General features: G+C 34.2%; 3 protein-coding genes, 1 long non-coding RNA gene and 2 other non-coding genes across 7 annotated transcripts; 2 read left to right on the forward strand and 4 right to left on the reverse strand.

The window, feature by feature from the left end:
* Window positions 1–641: 641 nt before the first annotated feature.
* On the forward strand, window positions 642–3,883 carry LOC120252890 (pentatricopeptide repeat-containing protein At3g12770-like). The gene is made up of 2 exons (XM_039261089.1): window positions 642–2,489; window positions 3,813–3,883. Exons 1-2 carry the CDS (start codon window positions 935–937, stop codon window positions 3,881–3,883), a joined length of 1,626 nt encoding a protein of 541 aa, XP_039117023.1. The 5' UTR covers window positions 642–934.
* A 740-nt stretch (window positions 3,884–4,623) lies between these two features.
* Window positions 4,624–4,703, reverse strand: LOC120252902. The gene has a single exon (XR_005534172.1). It is a non-coding gene; the product is annotated as a small nucleolar RNA Z105 (small nucleolar RNA).
* A 111-nt stretch (window positions 4,704–4,814) lies between these two features.
* Window positions 4,815–4,905, reverse strand: LOC120252903. Its single transcript, XR_005534173.1, has one exon. It is a non-coding gene; the product is annotated as a small nucleolar RNA SNOR75 (small nucleolar RNA).
* A 929-nt stretch (window positions 4,906–5,834) lies between these two features.
* On the reverse strand, window positions 5,835–9,120 carry LOC120252865 (cold-regulated 413 plasma membrane protein 2). Its single transcript, XM_039261065.1, has 4 exons — window positions 8,831–9,120; window positions 7,742–7,849; window positions 7,062–7,132; window positions 5,835–6,280 (listed from the first exon to the last, which is right to left on the reverse strand). The coding sequence occupies exons 1-4, from the start codon at window positions 9,007–9,009 to the stop codon at window positions 6,027–6,029; spliced, it is 612 nt and encodes a 203-aa protein (XP_039116999.1). The 5' UTR covers window positions 9,010–9,120; the 3' UTR covers window positions 5,835–6,026.
* Window positions 9,121–10,165: 1,045 nt separating this feature from the next.
* On the reverse strand, window positions 10,166–13,753 carry LOC120252820 (BTB/POZ domain-containing protein At5g66560-like). Of its 2 annotated transcripts, XM_039260989.1 has the most exons (4): window positions 13,648–13,753; window positions 13,303–13,491; window positions 11,946–13,223; window positions 10,166–11,021 (listed from the first exon to the last, which is right to left on the reverse strand). In XM_039260989.1, exons 2-4 carry the CDS (start codon window positions 13,411–13,413, stop codon window positions 10,485–10,487), a joined length of 1,926 nt encoding a protein of 641 aa, XP_039116923.1. In that variant the 5' UTR covers window positions 13,414–13,491; window positions 13,648–13,753; the 3' UTR covers window positions 10,166–10,484. The 2 variants fall into 2 exon arrangements, with proteins under 2 accessions (XP_039116923.1, XP_039116922.1); XM_039260988.1 differs by lacking the exon at window positions 13,648–13,753 and having other exon boundaries at window positions 13,303–13,619.
* A 2,587-nt stretch (window positions 13,754–16,340) lies between these two features.
* Window positions 16,341–16,904, forward strand: LOC120252821. Its single transcript, XR_005534145.1, has 2 exons — window positions 16,341–16,600; window positions 16,791–16,904. It is a non-coding gene; the product is annotated as an uncharacterized LOC120252821 (long non-coding RNA).
* The last annotated feature ends 5,563 nt before the right edge of the window (window positions 16,905–22,467 follow it).

Consider the following 22,467-nt stretch of genomic DNA (forward strand, 5'->3'; position numbering starts at 1 on the left):
ACTCAACCATTGGCTATTTATTCCTAAACACCCCACTTTTAGCTTTAGACTAGAGAGCTTTGCATCACATTGTCATGTATTTGGATATATATATATATATATATAGATGTGAAGTTGGGTCCACATTTTGGGTGCTTGTAAAGTGGTCTAGTGGTGGAACCTGAAAAAAGTACTATCTATCCTACCTACAATGGATGATGAGTACTACAAGGAAAAAAAACAAAAAATGAATGATTATATATATATATATATAATTAATTAAAAAAACTTAAACATGAAATTAACAATATATATATATATATTCTTCATCAACCAAGAATGAAATGGGCACAATCATAGAGTGACAGTAACTATGTAAAAGGTGCCAGCACACTTTGGAGATGATTACCCGGGACAAGTTATCTGCTGTTAAGTAGCATTGGAGTAGGTAAGTGATTAGACACTTTGGTTTTGAGTGTTGTTTAGGTTCACCAGAGTCAGTGATAATATAGAAATTGAGGCCATGTTTGATTAAATTTTATTTAATCAGTAATTAAAAAAAAAATAAACCATTAATTTATTAAAGAAGAAAAAGACAAGAACCAGACAAACAACCGGAAAAAAAAAAAAGACTAAAACAAAAATAAGACTAAACCAAAATAAACTCAATCATATGATGTGATATATTTCACAACAACAATCACAAAAAAAAAGAAGAAAAAAAAACAACAACGAGAGAATATATAGTTGTGGCGGCGGTGCAATCGTCTGATCTCAGACTCAAGAAATCAAAGAAGAGTATTTTTGTTAAGATTTTTTTATAAATCATTAGTGTATCATTATTCCACATTTCAAGAGTGCAAAGAAACTTGAGAGAAGTCTAAGTCATATTTCCAAATAAAAAAAAAAATTAGTTCAAAAGGTAATTGAAGTACCAAAAAAAAGCACACAATTCATGCTTTCAAAGCAAGCACTGGTCATCCCTTCAAACATTAGCATCTTATTCTTAAAGACATACTTGAAGTCTGGTGACCTTCAAAGTGCACGTCAACTGCTTGATAAAATTCCCCAACCAGACCTCCGTTCACTTTCTCTCTTGATTTCAGCTTACACTGATCATGGACGTCCTAGAGAAGCCATCAGTATCTATTCCAAGTTGCATAGTGAGAAAAATCTCAAGCCAGATGGATTTGTGTTGCTCTCTCTTGCCAAAGCTTGTGCTGCTTCTGAGGACCTAGTTAAGGCAATGGAAATACACAGGGATGTCATTAGATATGGGTTTTCATTGGACCTGCCATTGGCTAACTGTTTGATTGACATGTATGGTAAATGTGGATGTGTCGAAGGATCGTGGAAAGTGTTCGATGAAATGCCTGATAAGGATGTTGTGTCTTGGACTACAGTGATTTCATCTTATTTGAATTGTGGGATGACAAGTAGTGCACTTGGACTGTTTAATGATATGGTGTTTGTGGGAGCGAAGCCGAATTCAGTGACTTTGTCGAAGGTACTTCCCGCTTGTTCAGAACTTAGAGCTCTTAATCCTGGCAGGGAAATACATTGTTTTGCTATGAGAAAAGGATTAGATGACAATGTGTTTGTGAGTAGTGGTCTTGTGGATATGTATGCTAAATGCTCGAGTGTCAGCAAAGCGAGGATTATATTCAATAGGATCCCGGAAAAGGATGTGGTTTCATGGAATGTGATTTTGGCTGCTTATTTTCTCAATGGAGAACATCAAGAAGGCATGAATCTATTCAAGCAAATGAAAGATGAAGGTGCGAGAGTGAACTCATCCTCATGGAATTGCATGATTAGTGGCTGTGTAAACACGGGGAATTTTAAGCTTGCATTTGATATCTTATCTCAAATGCAACATTTTGGTCTCAAATGCAACAAAGTAACATTAGCATCAATATTACCGGCATTCACTGGTCCGGAGAGTTTGATGTTTGGTAGAGAATCACATGGCTACATTATTAGACACGACTTTGAGAAAGACGTAATGCTAATGACTGCAATTCTACTTATGTATGCGAAATGCGGGGATTTGGAGAAGTCTAGGAAGGTATTTGACGCAATGACTACAAAAGATACGGTGACTTGGAACACTATGATATTTGCAAATTCGATGCATGGTTGCGGTGATGAAGTATTATCGCTTTTCAAGAGAATGATACAACTTGATGTGAGACCAACCCCTGTTACATTCATGGCTGTTTTATCAGGTTGCAGTCACTCACATCTTGTTGATGAAAGCCGGGAAATCTTCAATTCAATGAGCAGAGATTACGGGATTGAGCCCGATACCAATCATTATGCTTGCATTGTCGATGTCTTGAGCCGTTCCGGTTACCTGAAAGAAGCATATGAGTTCATCCAAAGCATGCCAATGCAGCCTACAGTTGGTGTGTGGGGAGCTTTGCTTAGTGGCTGTAGAGAGTATAAGAATGTCGAGTTCGGTAAGATTGCTGCTGAGAAATTGTTTGAAATTGAACCGGAGAATTCAGGTAATTATATATTACTGTTGAACATATTCATTTCGATGAGAATGTGGGAGAATGCATCAAAAATTTGTATGTTGATGAAGGAGAAAAGAATGCCTAAAGTAGCAGGATGTAGTTGGATTCAGATATGAAGCACAATATTGATTTGGTTCTGTAGCATTTTGAAGGTGGTAGTTTGGTATATTGGGTTTTTATTTAACATCACTTAGTTTGAATCTAATCCATAAGAAACTATCAGTAATTTTGAATGTGTGTGTATATATATATATATGACAATATATTTTCTGGGGACGTCCCCAAAAAACGAATTTAGGATCATCCCCACAGTAGCCGTTGGATCACTCATCTAACAGTTATTATTTCATCACTAACCTCAGAGATGAGGTTAATGATGCTAATCTCACCTCCGGAGTTATATTTATATAATAAAACAACAATCATTAGATAATGATCTACCGGTACTTTCAAATTCAAATCTAGAGACATCCCTAGATTACTGTCCTCTATATATATATATATATTGAAAGTTTTGGACTTTCTTTCTTTTATATATATTGAAAGTTTTGGACTTTCTTTTTTGAGGTTTGAAAGTCATTAACAAGTTTTGCTGGTGAAGAGTCTAGCTATTGCATTTGTAGTAGCTGCCTTTTAGAGTTAAGTATTTTATTTGTTTGTTGTTCTAATTTATGATGTAAATCTCTTGCTATCAAATTTTTATTAAAAAATGAGGCCTTACACAGTTACTTATACATCTTGAAATCTTTTATGGAAAAATTTATGCCTGAATACAAATGAACAAAATTGGATGAAATGATAACAAGCTACATGTTTCTTTTCTATTTTTTTTTTTTTTAATGGTAATTTATATAATTATGTATATAAATTTCAATTTTGGTATTCAAGGTAACACATAGGACGCTATAAAATGTCTTTGATCTCAAGAAGCTTAATAGAAAAAGGTTCTGAAGGTGAAAATCATCACTTCATAAAAATGTATTTATGATTATAGGATACAATTATGAAGTTTTCTTCTTTGAATTTTGAAGCTTGCATTGGAAATTTAAGTTAAAATATATACATAGATTCAATACTCAATACTGATTTGAACTAGTTGGAATTTCTCAAAATATCAGTACAAATTCATATTAGTATTAACATATTCCAATATATAGTTTGTGAATTTCTAAAATGTAAATATAAGAACACTGCAAATGCAACAGATAAAATTAAGTTTCTAATCCAAATAACCTCCAAAATAACCAACAATAATGAACTACTTGTCCCATTTTGAAACTTTTTTTTATTTATTTTTTTTTTTTTTTAAAGGCGACAAACACACCAGAGAGATATACACATGTGAGAAGCAAGACTCAAGTCATCATCTACGTAAGACATAAGGTTCGATCTCGGATCCTCTTCGAAGCCAACACAAGACAGAGAGCGGGTCTTCTTCGAAGCGTGCCCTCAGACATGAAGGTCAATCTCGGGTTCTCCAAGACACCCAATAACAATTAACCCAAAAATCATTAGTTCTTTTAATCTTTTTAGTTATCCATTTAAATATTTTCCAAAACAATATATATTATTTTTTCAAATTTACCCCTTATATTTAATATATTTCTATAATTTCTAATAAACATATTCAGGTATACATTTTATTAAGTCATATTTTAAATAAAAATATTTTTTAAAAATTAATATATTTTTTTATAAATTTTAAATTTCCAAAATTAACAAGAGTCGTTTTGAAGGGATGGGGGGTAATCATCACTTAATAATCACATTTTCCAAAAGTTATCATCCTGGTTGTTCATCACAATGTCATCCAATTTCTCCATCCAAACACCATTTCCACCCATGCTCTATGATTATCAACAATTTGTGATCAAATATCTATTTTTTTTTTAATTAAAAAAAGGGAAACTTTCAAACACCTTAAAATCAATAGTAGCATTTGATACTTAAAAAAATAATAATAATAATAATAAATTCATTATATAAAAATAGTGATTTAAAAACAATAAAAAACCCAGTTTGACGATCTCAAAAGGATCTAATTAGAGATTACTCGTTCAAATGAACCAAACCCACAAAAAAAAAAAGAGAAGAATGAAATTAGAGAGGAGAAAGTTGGCATTCAGAATGAGTAGGAGGATTTGAATCTCTCAGAGACACAGAGATCTCAGAAAAAAATTTAATTCATCATCATCATGCCACCATCTTCAAATTTTCATCTAAGAAAAGCAATAAAAAACAAACTTTTCACTTAAAAACCTAGAAAAAAAAACTTTTTTTTAAAAATATAAAACAAGGTAATTAGGGATGGAATCCTCTCAGACAAATGCCTCGATTGTCCTCACGATGAATGGAATGGATATTATAGGACTCGTCATCTATTTCCATTATCTCATCATCGAGGAAACCCTAAACCCCCAAATCCAATATATATATATATATATATATATATATATATATATATATATATATTAAAAATTAACAAAAAAGAAAACAATAAGAACGATCAGAAGAGATGAACAAGATAAACAAACCCAGATGAATGAAAAATCAAAAAAAAAAAAAGAGAAAGGAATCGATGAAGGATCGAAGAGGAACGCAGTACGCCGCCATGGCTTCAAGCTCGGTGATGGAGATTTGGAGCTCTAGGCTTGGTTTTATAGAGAGTAGAGAAGGACGGGTTTAGGGTTTAGAGACTTTAATGGGCCTCGGCCCAATTATTTAGAGATTTAATAATCCGGCCCACGGTCAGAAGGCACATTTAGTTTGTTTTATTTTTTTAAAAGTATAATATTCGAATTAGTCCCTTTTACTTTTTATGTCATGCGCTCACTATTCACACTACTTTTGAAAATTACCCAATTTAATCCCTCTATTATTAATCTCTTCTCATCTAGTCCCTCTACTCTTAAAAATACAACCAAATAATTAACCTATTTAAGAGTAGAAGAGATTAAATAGAATTATTTTAAAGAGTAGAGAAACTATTATAGAGCATTTCTGAGTAGAGAGACAAAAAAAAAGAGAGAAAAATAGAAGACCAATTCGGATATTATACTTTTTTTTAAAAAATAAAAATAAAATTTACGAAGATAACTTGAAGTTTTGGCTCTCAGATAACAAGATTAAATTAACTTTTAAATTTTTGGTAAAAATTAATTAGATAAATAGATGGATGTAAATATTAATTTCATGTACGAAAACATGATAAAATGCATCATTTTGCATCTAAATATTTCAAAAATTACATAAATAAAAGAAAGAAAAAAAAGGAACAAACAAGCAAACTTCTCACACTGATATTCAAGAACACAAAGTTTATACATCAAAGAATAAACAAACCCAGTCCAAAATTATATATATATAAAAGGAACAAACAAACAAATTTCTCACACTGGCATTCAACAACACAAAGTTTAGACATCAAAGAATAAACAAACTAGTCTCACAAACAAATAGCTGGACAAGAAGACTAATTATTATTTTCAACATATTTTTTCAAAGGATCATATGGTATAATTATAGCTACAGAAAATGCAGAACCAGTGCCCAGACTGGGTAGACGAAGAGAAGAATTATTCCGATCGAGTTTGACACACCATGGCTTTTTGTGAAAGAGTTCCTGAAGCCACCCGATGCTCGGATGTGCTCTTGTAGAAGGTAACAGCCTATAAGCAAGCAAATGATAGTACCAGCAATGCTATCCCTGATGGTGTCCGCAAAGAAGCTTGGTGCAACAACCAGAAGAAGGATCAGTGCTCCAGGCAACTCCAACCAGTCTGCATCCAACAAAATAGCAATCAATATAAACAACTTTATTGTATGGAAACAGAGAAAATCCGTAATTGATTCCTTTCCTCATGAAGCATAAAAACATGTTTATCATTAAGGAGAACATATATAATAGTTGACAGAAGCATGATTACAAATTTTTAACATTCCCTCAACAAGATAGAAGGCATATGTGCATGATGCTAAAAATTGGCTTGTGCAGGAGGTGGTGTGTTTCCATTGTGAAAACACTCAAGATGATTAAGAAAGCACTAAGAAAAATTCCTGAGAATAAGAAGGGTAGATTGTCTGGATTACTCATGCGTCATGAGGGCAAATTGGTGTGTCCAAAGATATCAATTAAGAATTGGACAGTCAAACTTCATAATAAAGCTTGCACAAATCATGCATTATAGATGTATACATTCTTGTCATTGACACATAATGACTACTGGAACTGCATGACAGAGTCTGGCCTAGGGCAAGTTCAATCAATCAATCAATTTTATCTAGGATACTTTTGTTGGCAAGTTTGTAACTCACAGCAAGTCCAAAAGCCACTGAAAAGTAAGCAACTAATCTAATCAAGATCCAGCTACTACACAGACTTATACATCATACAACCACTAACATCACTGATGCACATGTATGAATCACAAGTTAAAGGATGTTCCATCAGGTTATATGCATTGCATTCTTTGATTGGAGAAACAAATGCTCTGGATAAGTTTGGCAACAATGAAAGAAGAATTTATGTGCAAACATGGTTAATTAGAGGATAGATTGGACCTGGGAAGCGTCGAGGAAAGAAGAGTCGCAGCACAACAGCGATAAATGCAATCCATTTGCCAAACTCACCTCTGCAGCTCATAAGAACAATACAGTCATGGTCACAAAAGAAAACCAACAAAATTAAAAAAAAATTTAAAAAATAGAAAGAAAAAAAAGACTTCTCACATCAATGTGCAAGATTTAGTATTGTCATGCAGTGATAGTTCATTAATGCAAAGAAGAAAAGTCATAATAATAACTACATAAACATTAATAATAAAGAGGGGAAAAAAGAAGACACAATATTGTAGGAAACCTTTGGCTGAAGTCAATTTTAGCCTTAGTTGGCCAAACAAAAACCAGTTCTCTTTCCAAGGTCACCCCTGACAATTTACACAAGTTACCCATTGTTGTTAAACTAAACTACCTTTTTCTGCAAATTACGTGCAAAATATCAAAAAGAGCAAGTGAGCGAGCCAGATATACACACACACACACACACACACACACACACACAGAGGGGAAAAGTTCTTTACTTCAACTCCTTGATCATTCACTTCAACTAATGAAAATTTCAGTCTATAGGTGATTTGTGTAGTTGACTCTTACTGAAGTTTAAACAGACCTCTTATGGGTCAACATCAATTGTTTATCATGAACTTCGAGCAGAGGAATTGCATACCATGAATAACACTCACCTTAACAAAGAGAATAATACAGAAGGAAGACTCAAGAAAATGTAAGGAATTAAGAGGGATGTCAGGATGTTGGTCTTCCAGTTTGTGCGATCCAGTATCAACAGGTATCTGCAGGAGGAAACAACAGTAAAGAAACAAATGAATTAAATTAAACCTTTTTCCAAGAAAGATACAAGCAATAACCACCTACTCTTTTTGTTACTAGTAAATAATTCATTGTCTAATTGAACAACAAATGCCCTAAATAATCATATAAAACATGAAGAAGCCAAAAATAACAAAGGTGTCCATTTCATACAAAGTCAAATGGCCACCTTCTGACACAAGTTTCTGAACAATATCTACATTTTTCTTTTGTGATGAGCAATTAGATAATTATAATAATAACACACACAAAAACACATCAAGATAATTAGAAGAAGAAATTGAAATTTCTTCCTACATGTTTCGTATATCTAGATTCTTACATGAATTTCTTCTAATATTATTTGTTCATTATACACCAGTTATTGGCTTAACCAAATAATACTGTATAATGCAAAATCCAAAATACATTTAGGAATGTATTAAAACAAAAACATTTGCAGCGGAGGATCAAATAAATCATTAATACGCATGAATTGCAACAATTAAATATACAAATGAACCACATGCTGGATACCAATTCCATCAAATCCACAAACAAGTAGTTCACAACCAAGCAGAAGAGCAAAAAAACAAAAAAGGGCCCACCAACTGTTAAGCAACAAAGTCGGAACAAAAAGGCGCATCACGAAAAAAAAAAAAAAATTTAACTTTAAAAAAAGCTCTTTTTTCTTTATCTATTGTTCCGTTTTCCCTTATTACTCAAAACACAACGTGATATACTTTTCCAAAGGCGATATTCAATACATGAGAAGTCTTAATGTCGAATTTTATACAAATCTTTGAATCCGATGCCTTTTACAACATTTCATCATATAAAAAACACTCATTTTCATGAAAAGAAATAAGAACAAAGAAAAATTCACAGCTAACAAACAAGATAATCAAATTAAACACAAAAAATAAAAATAAAAAACAAAAAGATAAAGTGAATAGAGAGCTCACATAGCAGCAAAGGAAGCGAGGAACTTGAAGAAAGTAGTACCAAACCCAAGCCCACTCCCCAGCATAAACGCATGGTTAGCTAGCTTCTTCGCAGCAACACCGAGCTCCTTAAGATCCGATTCAATGAGATCACTACTCAACCGATCTGTCTTCATCGCCAAATACCCAAATTTCCCCATTTCCAACCTCGATCTATCAAACAAGAACCCTAATTCTCAAGATCCAGCTCCAAATCGATCCAAATCAAGAGAGAAAGAAAGAGAGTGAGAGTGAGAGGTCTTTGATTTGGGGAAGATAGAGATCTTTTGGGGGTCTGGATGCTTCGACGATGAGAGGACACGTGGCAAGCTTGGAGACGTCCGATTTCATCATGTCGATGAATTCAACGCGTGTGTTATAACGCGGTTGAGCCATTAAACGGTAACTCGCTGCCACGTGTGAGTGTGTCATCCATCATATGGAATTTTTAATTTAATAAAAAATTAATTTCATTTTTAAAATGTTTTTATATTTAACACGTATCCGGTAATTAGTCAAAGAGATTTTTATTTTTATTTTTTGGTATTTAATATTTATATTTTATATGTGTACTGTGAAATTTTTATTCAAATATTTTTTGGCTTTTTCTTACATGTTATAAATATTTAAAATAAATTTGTTGTCTAATTGAAATGGAAATCCAATTAAATCATGCCACAAGTATTGTAAAGTATTTGCACATTGAATTTGTTGTTTTAAAATATTATTTATTTATTGTATACTAAATTTTAGTGTAAATTTCATATAAAAAGAGGCATATTTTTTCTTCTAAAATTATATAGTAAATTTTTTTTATTATAAAATTATAATCCTTAATATATGATTTTGTGTATACATAACAAGTTTTAATTGTCAGGTATATTAATTTGCTCTACAATAAATTTTAAAAATTATTAAATCACAATAAATAGTGCATTTTTGTACCATTTTTGTATTTTTGTGAAGCTTGTGGCCTTTGGTCAAAGAAAAAAAAAACAAATCACATCAAATGTTTCATTTTGAAAACAACCACATATATATACACAAATATATCTTTATCAAATGATGGATTTAGGCTTCATTTGAATTTAAACTAATGAGAACTCCAAATCAACAAACAAAACTCACCCAAATCATACTATACAGTGAAATGCATAAACAATATAAGTTTAAATATATTAATTATTTAATAATCATCAAACAACTATAATTACAAACTAAACTAAAAAAAAAAGTCTATGAATACATTTATTTTTATCATGTAAAGCACTTAGCAATCACATCATATTTGCAAAGTCATCTCGTTTGATTCCAAAACCAGATTTATTTTGTGTGTCTCTCAATTACAACATAAAAAAAAATAACATTATACGTGTCCAGATCTGATAGACGAGAATCATGGAATACCTTGTTTCTGGAACCAAACAAGATTAACACTATATTTGCGAACTAGATTTTTTTTTTTTTTCAATTAAATGAGATTAATATCTAACAATCCCACCCTTTAAAAATAAAACTACTTGGTTTTTCTTTTTCTTTTTTTAAATTAAAAAAAAAACTAATTCTAATTCAACCTAAAATACAACAACACACCAAAACCCGACCAAAAACCAGACCCCGGGCCCACAAACAAAATCTACGGCGTACGAGGCGTCCCAGGTTTCCTCTCAGACGCCACAACCGTCAGATCACGCGAATCACAAGCCTGAGCCCCAAACCGACACCCAAACCTCTTCGTGATCAAACCCAACCCTTTCACTCGAGCTCCCCGGCCCATCCTCTCGAGCGCGCGCTTCATCCGCGCGCACTCACGCTCGAGCTCACGCACTCGCGCGCGCATGCTATCCATGTCCAACTTCAACACTTGGTTCTCTCTCACCGTCTCGCGCCACGCCACTCCGCCCTCTCGAGCAACAGCGCTGTCTTCGGGCTGCGCGCTCGATGATGCGCCGGCGCGCTCGGGTGTGCGGAGCACGATCGTGTCCGAGGCGAGCACTGTGCCGGCCACTGCGCGGCGGAGTTGGAGTTGTTCGAAGAAAAGCACTTGGACTACTGCGCGCAGTGGAAGCCTTTCGTTTTGTGCCGCGTGCGTGCACGCTTCGAGTGTGAGCTTGTGGTAGTCTAACACCGCGCATACCTTTTCCCTCTCGGCCTCTGTTAGCATTGGGTGCGCCTACAGCCAAAATGATTTTTTTTTTTAATTTAAATATTAATTATAAAAATAATTATATATGATTTTTTTAACAAATATAAACATGTTACAATCAGGAGGCGTGCACAAATGTGAAATTATTACCTTCAATACATCTCTATACACTCACTTGTGTGAACTGAGGTTTAAACTAGTTTTTTTAACAGAATATGAATATTTTATATAAAAAACTAAGTGTCGATAGACTGAGTTTGTTTGTCAATTACGTCAATGACCTCTACAATGTCAGAGAATTTTCATTCGAACTGCACTGTGCATATAAGTGGTACAATAAAAAAAATTAGGATGTGCAGAATTTTGATCAAACTATCAATTTCTAATCATACCAGCTAATCACTTAACTTCTTGTTTTTTTTAGCAAGTACAAAAATTCGACATTGTTGTTATCACTGTTTATGAGTTTATCAACTCATTTATGGATGTCTCCTTCGATCACTTGCTTTTCTCGTATTCGCAATAAATATTATTATAAAAATTAAGTGGACTACTAAGTTTAATCTGTTTAGTCCTTTGAAAGTTTGTAAAATCATCACTTAGCATAGTACATGAATCATTAGTGAAAGGACATAAATATAAATAAGAAATCCACCGTACGTGTCGGCACGTACCAATTATTAAATTATTTTTCTAAAATATAAATTTTTTAAATAGTGCTAGTGATGTAATAAATAAAGGTGTTCACATATTTAGTCCTTGCACCAAATGATTGGAAAGGTACACCCTCCATTCTCGAAATCATAACTAAAAAAATAATTCAAACATTAATTTAATAAATATTTAAACAAATTTCAGATGAAATTAGCGAAAAACTAATCTATTTATGGTATTTCATGAAAAATTATATACAAAAATAAGAGATTAAATCAGAGCCGTTGATGTGTGTACCTTCAGATAGAGATCAACGGCGCGATAAAGGCCATCATCGTAAACTCTAGCGTTGTCCGGCAGCACCAACGCCAGATCACAGAACTTCTCAACTTTAAGATTCGCGTCGGATGCGATCTCGGCGAGATAACCGTCCACGAGTCTCCCCACCGTCATGACCGCGGTATCATTACCGGCCGGTGACTCAATTCCGGCACGATCATCCTCGACCGTCGATCTTTCCACGTGGCGCTCGACGAAGTGCCTCACGATCCTCTCCACGCACTCCACGTCATACAGCGTGTCAACCAGGTAAGAATAACTCGGTATCAAAAGATCATCCAGCGTTGCCTTCTCGAGCTGTGAACCGATCATCATCTCGATCGCTGATCTCGAGGCGTCCGAAGCGCGAAGGATGTTCACCGTCCTCAGAAGCCCGAACAAAAACCTTGGAGTGACCCGACCCGATACCAGGCCCGAGCCCTTATCCAGGGGCAAATTCGTAATTACGGTCTCTAGAAGCTCACGCTGCTCCGTCTCCGATGTCAATGGCGCCGACGAGGGTTTCCGGTTGGAGCGCGAGAGACCGGGAATGGAGCTCTTCGCGTAGGAGATCAATGAGCTTTCGATGGCGCTAGGGTTTGGATCTCGAGATTTCATGGCGGCGATCACGCGCTTGTAGATCGGGAGGCTGAGGATGGTGAGGTCTTCGAACCAGGAGTCGGCCGCTGCGGCGGCGGCGGAGCGGCTGCTGATCTTGCGGCGGGCGCCTGTGTCGATCCCGTTCCAGAGGACACTGGCGGTTTCTGGGTCTTTGGGATCGGAGCCGTTGGAAATCGGCCAGCCGAAGAGAGAGGTGGGATCGGAGGAGCAGGCGCGGGCGGCGATGGCATCCACACAGCGCTGGGGGATCCCGAGATCCTCAGCGAGCGGCATGAGATCCTCGCAGGACTTCAGCGCCCTGATCGATTCCTTGATGTTCCGGAGCACGGATTGGGTGAGATATCGCTCCGTCCGGGAGATGAGGTTCTCCTCCATCATTTCCTCTGTCATCTCGAGGTACTCCGCCGCACAGCGCAGCGGCGCGACGGTCCAAGCGTTGAGCTCCACCTTGACGCCGTAGCAGAACTTGGCGGCCACCTCGAAGGTCTCGGCGCTGCCGGGGAAGTCCGGCAAGGTAATTCGGTGAAGCTCCTCCTCCCTAATCTCCTCCTCGTTCTCTTCTCCTCCATTTTCTTGCTTCTGCTCTCTTTGCGCTATCAGTAGGTGAAGCTTCTTGCTTTTCGACATCAATGGAAACTAATGAAATCAAAATCAAGAAAAATTGTCAGACAATTAGCACTGAGTAGGATTGATAATTGTGATCAATGTGGATTACCTTGTGGAGATGAAAGCTCATCTCGTCAACTTCGATAACGACATCGCTGGCCAGTCCAGTTGTGCAGAACCATGCCTGGCCTCCTCTGGCACTAAGCTTCTCGGTCGCCATTTTTCCTCTTGCTACCTTCCAAACTTTTAGTTCATTCTCTCAACAGCTCTAATTCCCTAGATCCCACTACAAAGGATTCTGAAAGGGAGAGAAGGGACAAACAGAACGTGAACAAGATAGTTCAACCTAAAAAGCACTCACAGTCACAGAGCCACAACTTTTCTCATTATCCATTACTTTATTTTCTCATTAGTTTAACTGTTTGATTGCAGGCTTATGGCTTTATTTAATTACCAGAGAATCTCACTCAGGGAGCTGCTGTGCTGCTGGCTGGTTGGGAGTAGAGAGGAAAATGGTGCATCTTTTTGTTTATGCTAACACTCTCTTCTCATGATTGTCCCATTCCTACCTGCCTACTGGCTTATTGCTTTTTTTTTTCTTTTTCTCTCTTTTTTTTTTCTCCTATTCTTTTGGCTTGTTTATTTTTCTTTTCCTGTATTGGATTCCACTCTCTGTTTTGGGGCTTTACTGTTTCAGGAATTAAAGTCATGAGACTTTTGCAGGGCATTCAGAGCTCTTCAATTTTCCATCCACCATGATGTGGTGCATTGAAAGGTGACGGAAGGGTTGGGCAGGGGAATAAGGGTGGGTCACTGCAGCCTTTGCTCAGAAACTAGTATTTTCTAGCATGTTTTGGTTGTAACTGTTGCTCTTGTTTCTAGTCCAATTCATGGCTGGTTTGTGAATCTCTACATTCTATGGTTTTTTATTGCATTCTTGAAAAGACTGTTGCTAGTAGACTATATCCTGATTAGTGTCAATATATCATAGGCGGCCACAGAAATAAACATTTGCAAAACAGATTATTTAATTATATCAAAGTTAAAAATTATGCCTTCCATGTAGGGTACAATGCAGTTCCATCGATGCCACTCATTATTTTACTAGAGCTAGGTTGTCCTGATTATATTAACTATAATCCAAAAACTTGGCCAAATCTATTTGATGTTTTGATATTAGTTTGCTTTGATTATTGATCTAAGCCAGAAAGATGGGCTTATAGCAGTAAAATCCTGGAAGTTACATATACATATACTTGTAGTACACACAAGATTTCTGTTATTTGTTCATGCTGACATTTAATTATCTTGTACAAAATTGGGTGTATTTGGATTATGTAAGTAGAGGAAGATTAAATGAAAAACAAGAAAGAAATCTTTTTCCTGTGTTTGGTTGCATGAACAAAATGAGATGGAAAAGCAAATGCAATGAAATTTAGTGAGTAGACTTTCTTTATATTTCCTTTCATCATTACATTCTTTATTTTCTTTTTCTGTCTTATTCTTCCCTCAACCCAAAAGCACACCAACCGAAGCATGTCTCTTCCTTTGTGACATAGTTTACAGCATTTCTATAATGGCAAAGTCAGTTAAGAGTGTATCATCTATTGTTTTTGGAGAAAAAGAAAAGGCTGCACTATCTAATGCTGCTGAGTGGAGCATCTTGTTAGGTGTTACTCTTCTTTCGGATGGGGTTAAACAACATCCCATGAATGAAAGTAAAGCCATATAATAAAAGCAGCCATGAAATTTTCTTAGCTTGCGTAAACTATGAACCATGCTGGTTTGGCCCACATTCAAAACAATAAGAGAAAGCAGGTAGCAGGACCAAATCAAGTTTGGACCCTTATCACTACTTCTGGAATTGTTGGCGCTTTGAACAGGTTTGAACTACTACCACTTACTGTTCTCCTCTTGTTTCATTCCTAGTTTGTTTCCTTCTAAATCAACTGGCAGCACTCCAGTGTGCAGAGGTTGGAGACTCTGGGGTCCAGCTTTTTGTTCATAAGTACCCTGCCCTAATTGTTGTTTTACAATGATAACAAGGCATACAACACGAGAAGCATGTTCTATTGGCCATACCTCTTTGTCTCTCTGAACTAACACTCTTGCTTTGGTGATTCCCAATAATTCCGTGTGTATTTTAGTCTACATGCCATTATGGTCTGTGATGTTCTCCAGGCTTATCACTTGGATTATATTCCATCATGGACCTTGTTCATGATATTAGCATTGGCAATGATGCTTGATGGCCCACTTCATGGAACATGTATGGTCATGTGGACTTGTGTGATTTGGGTATGCTTATTAGTGGTCTTAATCCCACACTTTACAGGAGTGAGCTGTGCGGTTATGGTCTTAAATACTCTATTGGGTTTTTTTAGTTAATTAACAGGTAACAAAATACACTTATTGCCTTGTCCTTAAGCAGCGGTGTGTATATAATATTAGAATTATTAGTTATCATGAAATCTTGATGTCAGCACTAAGGTTGCTGGAAGATGAAGCAATGTCATCTCTTATATACTATTAATTCGGTAGGTTAGTGGGGGTTAGTGTGATATACTACCTGTTCACTCAAATAAAGTGAGGTTTGGCAATTATTTTAGTTTAATTTACACTTCATTATATATGTGGCAAGCACAATTGTCTTGTTTAGGGCATGATCATCTGTGTTTTTTTATTCATCCTCTGGAATTTTAAAAATTTTGGAGTTTAAGTGTGGTTGATTTGCAGATGGCAAAAGTTATTTTTTAGCGATCACTTTGAATCTATAACTAGAATATAAAAGGTAAGTGTACAATTTGAGAATATCTTAGAGAGACAAATGTAGGAGACATTAGAAACATATATTGGCACTTTAAACATGTCATAGTTTAGACAACACAAAAGAGTATTTATTCATTAATCCTTAAATATTGGCTCAAACATTAACGAAGACATTAGGTCAGACCAAGGCCAACAAGGATTGGCCTGTTATAAACATCTAGTTATCACATATTCAAGGGACACATGTACTTTATTGCGGACACAGTGGATGCTTCAGATGAAGTAGCATCATAAGGTTTGTTTCTCAGCATAATTTCCTTGAAACTTGTCTCAATTCCTCATTGAGATCAATACCTGTGATTTTTTTTTTATCTGCAAGTTTTCATAGAAGAGAAATCAGTGCTACGCCAAATAAAAAAAAAAATCATTATTATTCTATCACTGGTCGATTGGGTTAACAGTCAAATAATGTATTTCAGGATACTCAAGTCCACCTTGAAAGTTCACTTCTTGAGCATATGGTCAAGTCAAGACAGGTATTAAGACTGTGGCAGTGTTCAACTTTCGAGGAAAAAGATAAAAGAAAGAAATCATGACATTGTTGTCAAATCATTGACTATGTGCCAAGTTTTTTAACTGTAAGCACTCACTACTTTGTTTAACAGCATTTAGTATCATTTACAGCTACACTGTTACCGGGAAACTAGTGATTGGTCGGGAGGTTAAACATGGAATTGAAGTGTAGCCAATCACATATTGAAAGTTTAGTCAAAATGAAATTTCTTAGCTATCAATGATACATGAAAAGATGGAACTTTTATTACTCAGAATTTTAGCACCAATGAAGTCTCATACCTGGCGCTGGAGCTGGAGCTGGTGGAGTTCTTGGAGGATGCGGTGTCGGAAGGCAAGGAGACCCCAGGCCAAGAGCGACACATGCAGTGTTTCCCTTTCTCAACACCATTGTAAACAGATAGGACGTGCTTTCCACATCCTCCCCAGGTAACCTTCCCACACTGCTTACAATCCACCTTGTAACACATCCTTGCTTTTGTGTCTCTTTGTATCTTTGTCTTCTGCTGTTTGTGATGAGATTTATAGCTCAGGGCCATTAGTTTCATCGCTTTGTTCTTATCCTATTGGTTTTGAAAGCTTTTAATTAATGTTGTTGTTGTTGGGCGTTGTTATTGGTGTTATTAACTAGGCTGGGTCCAAAGGTTTGTGGCGAGGAAACCGCCTCTGTTGTCCTTTTCTGTCACTTTGTTGACAAAAAAGTTGTTACCTTGCTTAAGCGAGAGATATTTCCTTGTTGATACAGCCATGATTTGGGTCAGAGGGGAAAATTCTGTCTGAATCCTGTGCAATGGTTTGGGTCTAGTTGGATTGGGTCTAGTCCAACACTAAATTACAATTTTTCTATATGCAGTTTGGGTCTAGTCCAGCACTATATGTGTGCATCTTCTGAAATAAAAATTTAGCTTCATGGTGATTTACCTTAGATAGTTGAAAATTAGTTCCGGATGTGTCAGTTAGAAATATTTTTTGGATGTGCACATAGAAAGACTTTAATCATCTCATATGACGTCTGATCAAGTTAATAAATTTCTGTGGGTCGTTAAGCCATTGTAAATGACTATACTTGCCTGTTCCTTGACAGGCAGCGCTTGCTTTGTCAAAAAAAAAAAAAACATTAAAAACTACAAATATTAATTTTTTAACTTACTGGTTTTAACTGTAAATGTTTGAAATGGGCGGTTTAATCCTAAAATAGTTTCTCAAATTAGGTTATAATAATAATACTGAAGAGTACTGTGTTTTATGGAGAAATTTCATTGGTAGGCGTATAATGTATTGTATCCAGTTTTATGCATATGTATTCCCTTCAATGTACATTTTTCACAAGCTACAAAGCATGTTATATCTCTGGTTCTACATGTGATTTGGGATATTACTTTGATTTAAATAATAGATTTGAGGGATAGAGTTGTTTTTTTTTATAATTATTATTAAAACAAGGTAGGGTTATTGTTGCTTTTGTTTTTTTCTTAATAAAATAGATACGGTTATTGTTGTCTTTTAAATAAAAGGAGTAGCCGGATAGGGTTGCTCTATACATTAAAAAACTAGTAAAAAATTAGCACATGCGACACACTTATTAATGTTTGGGATTGATCCTTCGTTGGAATGTTGGATATTGAGTAGATAGAAAAAGGGTAAAAATATAGAAAGGGAAAAATATTATATGATCATAACCATCATTATAATTATATATATTAATATAATTAAATATTATATTTGATGTTATTTTTATTATCTGTGCTAGTATTATGATTGGTATCCTTATTATCATCGTTATTATTGTTTTAATTCTAAATATTATTATTAATTGTTGTTGTTATTATTATTATTATTCTAACTTTTAAATTATTATTAAAATATATATCATCAGACACACACACGTCTACCTATATGCTTGGCACATCTACTAGACTACTACACACTTTCTATGCATTATACATGTATTTCATATCATGTATATATGTAAATACATACATATGCATACATATGCATACATATACAAATATATATATAGATATACGCATATATATATATATATATATATATATATCTAAGATATAATTGTAACTTTTAATCTATGTTTTAATCCGGAATTAGTTACTCTTGGGATGTGTGAGAGTGGCTTCTTTCTGACTAAGATCTTTTATTCCTTGTAGGAAGGATTAGAGGGGGTGTTTTGGGTTGTTTGGTAAAAATTTGAGGAATATTGCCTAATGTAATGCATATCACCTACAACTCTTTTATGCAAAACTTGACTATAAAGTTAAGACATTTGTTTTGTTAAATTAATTGAAAACAAAGGTAGATTGATAAGTTGCTTAATGTAATGCATATCACCTACAACTCTTTTATGCAAAACTTGATTATAAAGGTTCGACATTTGTTTTATTAAATTAATTGAAAACAAAGGTTGATTATTATCATTTAACATTTTATAATGGTTTGCTAAGAAACACATAAACACAACTTTCATTAGTGTATGGATTATGGTTTTCATCTTAAAGTTTTTGAGTTACAATTACAGAATTGCGGCCAAGTGAAGAGAACACTTCATCAGATATCAGTCTTCTTTATCCTTCTTCTCCAGTGAGCACTGAGGGGCTTATACTTGAGGTAAATTTGCCTTGTCACTCCACTCTCCACAGCTTGTAGTTATTGTTTTTAGCGGGGTACAACACACAGAACAGTTGAAAATAAAATAAATATGAGACACCTAGTGTTGCTCCAGTGGATGATTGCAGTGGTGATGGGCATAATGTGGGACTCATGGTTGGGAATACAACTAGGAAGCGCAAAAGATAGCTATAGGATGGAATGAATCAATAAGCTGGGGTGTTTTTTTTTTTGAACATTTATACTGAAGAAAAGTAGATAGATGTAAAAAAGATTTTGTATGTTATCACCGCCGCAATAATCGAGCGGGAAGACACTTAAGTCTTATGCTGGAGGTTAAGGGTTTGACTCTTTCCTGTGATTGAAATCTAATAATAAAAGGGTGTGTATATGCAAAATGTTAAAATTGGTGGTGGAGGATAGAAATGCATGATTGCTTGGGAGAAAATAATCAGTAATACTTAAAGAAAGTTTCTAGTGGAGTTAAAGGTTATATATAACTTTCCTGCTTATGAGTGGGATTGGAAATGAGTTGCAACTCATAAGTTTTACTGTGTTTACTTGCCTAAACAAAGGTAGTTTATGGTGCTTTTATGCTTATTATTTAATCTTATCATAGTAAGTAAAAGTGGATGAATGAAAAGATAATTTGATATGTATGTATGTATATATATATATATATATATATATTATAAAAACTAGGTGGAAGAATATAAAAGATGGGTTTTAATAGTAGCTTTGGGTTTACCATTTTTATCTTACTTTTTTTTTAGAACTTTTTGGAATTAAGATGAAAAATATAGTTATAAGTAGTGGGTACACAATTGCATGACTGAATTGGAGAATCATTTTAGTCTTTATTGCCTGCCGGCTTATGGTTTAACTAATTTTGGGTAGAATTGGAATGTGATTACAGGTCACTCTTTTCTATTTTGTTAACTTGGACTAGTAAAGGAAATGTGTGAGCTGTTCAATGAGCTCTAATTAGTAATTAGTGTGGAGATGCATGCATTGCAACCACATAGGTGATGACCCCTCAATCACTTCAAAAATATAAATCAATTGAAAGTGCTACTTCAAAAGATATAGTATAACCATCCTTTCTTGGTCCCTAGAATTTATCCATGTCAGTCAATTAGTGGCATTTATACTTGGCATGATTTATAATATTCTTAATTAAAAGAGTTTTAATATTCTTGAACTTGTTTTTCACACTCACACCCTGCACTCGCATGCACGCACGTTTTTGTAATTTTGTTTTCATTTGCATTTTTATGAAAAGTCAAGATGCTTGTGTGGGTTAAGATTTTTTTTTTTTTACCCTATAAATAAAGTAGTCATAATTGAGTAGATAGTGGATATTAGTACTCATAAATTTAGAGAACTTTAGCTTTGAATGTGGAGAGCTGTTTTTATTTTACTCAAAGGATTTGAATTAGCCTCTCCTGATTGCATTTCTTCGGAAATGAAAGAAAAGATGAGAAATCTGTCTTTTTAAAATTATTATTTTAATAAAAAAATATTTTTGTGATAGATCCCGTTCCGGGTCAAAAATATAGTGAAATCGTTTTCCTATTTAAATTTAAATTTTAAAATTGATATTAATTTTTGTAATTTTTGTTCACATATAATTTTGTCAAGTTAGGATGCTTATTATTATTATTATTATTATTATGAAAATTGAGATGCTTATGTGCTTGCATGATGTATGTGTATATCCTAAAGTTCAAGATAACTATGGGAATAAATTGAAGTTAATGTTGTTAATGCTAGAGTTTTAGTAGGGTATAATTAATAGATAGAATAGTTGTAAATAAATTAATTAGAGGAGACCTAGTGTTGTTCTAGTGGATGATTGCACTGGATGGTTGGGAATAAAAATGACAAGGATGAAAAGACAAATTTACATTTGCAAAAATGTTATACTTGGTAGTGGAGAATAGAAATACATGACTTCGTAGGAGAATATAATTAGTAATACATAAAAGAAAGTTTCTAGTGAATGTAAAGGTTATATATAACTTTTTTTTTTTGCTTGTGATCATGATCTAATTAATTTCAGGTGTATTTAGAATTGGTATTGAATCACAGCTAATTAGTGTGTTTACTCACTAAAACCATTTGGTTCAAATGATTAATAGTATTATTTTAGGTCTTTTGAGAGGGAAAAAATTGCGAGAATTCAAATTCTATATAGAAGAATTAATTCTCCAAGAGTTTAGACTCTTCATATGAATCTCAATAAACCAAAATGAGGGCATATGTGGCACACATCATTTATAGCATATTCGTTTATCATTTTTAAAAAAAATAAATAGTAATGGATGAATGAAAAGTAAATTTAATATTTTTATTTTTAATAAATGTGATGATTAATGTGGTTGATATACTTACACGACTGAGTGGAAGAATATAATTAGTATAATATTTTTTATAAACCAGGTTCTAGTGGAGGTTTATGTGGGTGAAGCCTTTGCATGATATATATATATATATATATATATAAGCTCTGGTTTAAACTAATGGTGGATAGAGCAAGAATTGGATCACAGCTCATTAGTTTGATTTTATTCACTTGGATAAATAAAAGGGGGTTTTAATACTAGCTTTGCATTTACCATTTTGACTCAAATTATTTAAAATTAAGCTGAAAATAGTTATAAGTAGTGGATGACACAATTGCATGACTAATAAGTGGGAGATTGCCTGTCAGCTTATGGTTTAATTAATTTAGAACAGAATTGGAATGGGATTACAGGTCACTAATTTCTATTTTGTTAACTTGAACTAATAAAGGAGCTATGTGAGGTGTTCAATAAGCTCTAATTAACTTTGAGATGCATGCATTGCATTGTAGCCACACAAGTGATGACCCTTCAATCACTTGAATAAATATAAAGTGATTGAAAGTTTTTGATGAAGAGTTGGACCCCATGCTATGATGAGTCACTGTTACAATTTTAATTGGTCCCTTGAATTTATGCTTGTTAGTAAATTTGTGGCATTTATACTTGGCATGAGTCATATTATTGTTAATTAGAGTTATAATATTCTTACACTTCCACTTTTTAAGCTTTTGTGGGTTTAAGATTTTTTTTTATATTTTTTTATTTATTTTTTTGTTTTTTATAAATTCCAACAGCCAAAAGAGTTATATTGAAATGGAGTGGATACTGGATATTATATTACTACTCATAAATTGCATATGTATACTTAAATTTTAAAATTAAATATTTATTTTTCTATTTTTTTCAGATGTATTATTGTAAAGTTGAGATGCTAAAGAAAAAAAGAAAAATTGAGATGCTTATGT

This window comes from Dioscorea cayenensis, chromosome 24 (genome assembly GCF_009730915.1).
Source record: "Dioscorea cayenensis subsp. rotundata cultivar TDr96_F1 chromosome 24, TDr96_F1_v2_PseudoChromosome.rev07_lg8_w22 25.fasta, whole genome shotgun sequence".
In the NCBI taxonomy this organism is placed as follows: Eukaryota; Viridiplantae; Streptophyta; class Magnoliopsida; order Dioscoreales; family Dioscoreaceae; genus Dioscorea; species Dioscorea cayenensis.

What these genes read in the sequence shown, in the direction of transcription:
- LOC120252890 (XM_039261089.1), top strand. Translation starts at nt 935, where the DNA reads ATGCTTTCAAAGCAAGCACTGGTCATCCCTTCAAACATTAGCATCTTA. An exon ending in AATTGAACCGGAGAATTCAG is followed by an intron (nt 2,490 to 3,812) that starts GTAATTATATAT and finishes TTTTTTTTAAAG; the next exon opens with GCGACAAACACACCAGAGAG.
- LOC120252865 (XM_039261065.1), bottom strand. Translation starts at nt 9,009, where the DNA reads ATGGGGAAATTTGGGTATTTGGCGATGAAGACAGATCGGTTGAGTAGT. An exon ending in GTATTATTCTCTTTGTTAAG is followed by an intron (nt 7,133 to 7,741) that starts GTGAGTGTTATT and finishes TATGAGCTGCAG; the next exon opens with AGGTGAGTTTGGCAAATGGA. An exon ending in CTTTCCTCGACGCTTCCCAG is followed by an intron (nt 6,281 to 7,061) that starts GTCCAATCTATC and finishes TGTTGGATGCAG; the next exon opens with ACTGGTTGGAGTTGCCTGGA.
- LOC120252820 (XM_039260989.1), bottom strand. Translation starts at nt 13,413, where the DNA reads ATGGCGACCGAGAAGCTTAGTGCCAGAGGAGGCCAGGCATGGTTCTGC. An exon ending in TGAGCTTTCATCTCCACAAG is followed by an intron (nt 13,224 to 13,302) that starts GTAATCCACATT and finishes TGATTTCATTAG; the next exon opens with TTTCCATTGATGTCGAAAAG. An exon ending in CCGTTGATCTCTATCTGAAG is followed by an intron (nt 11,022 to 11,945) that starts GTACACACATCA and finishes TTTTGGCTGTAG; the next exon opens with GCGCACCCAATGCTAACAGA.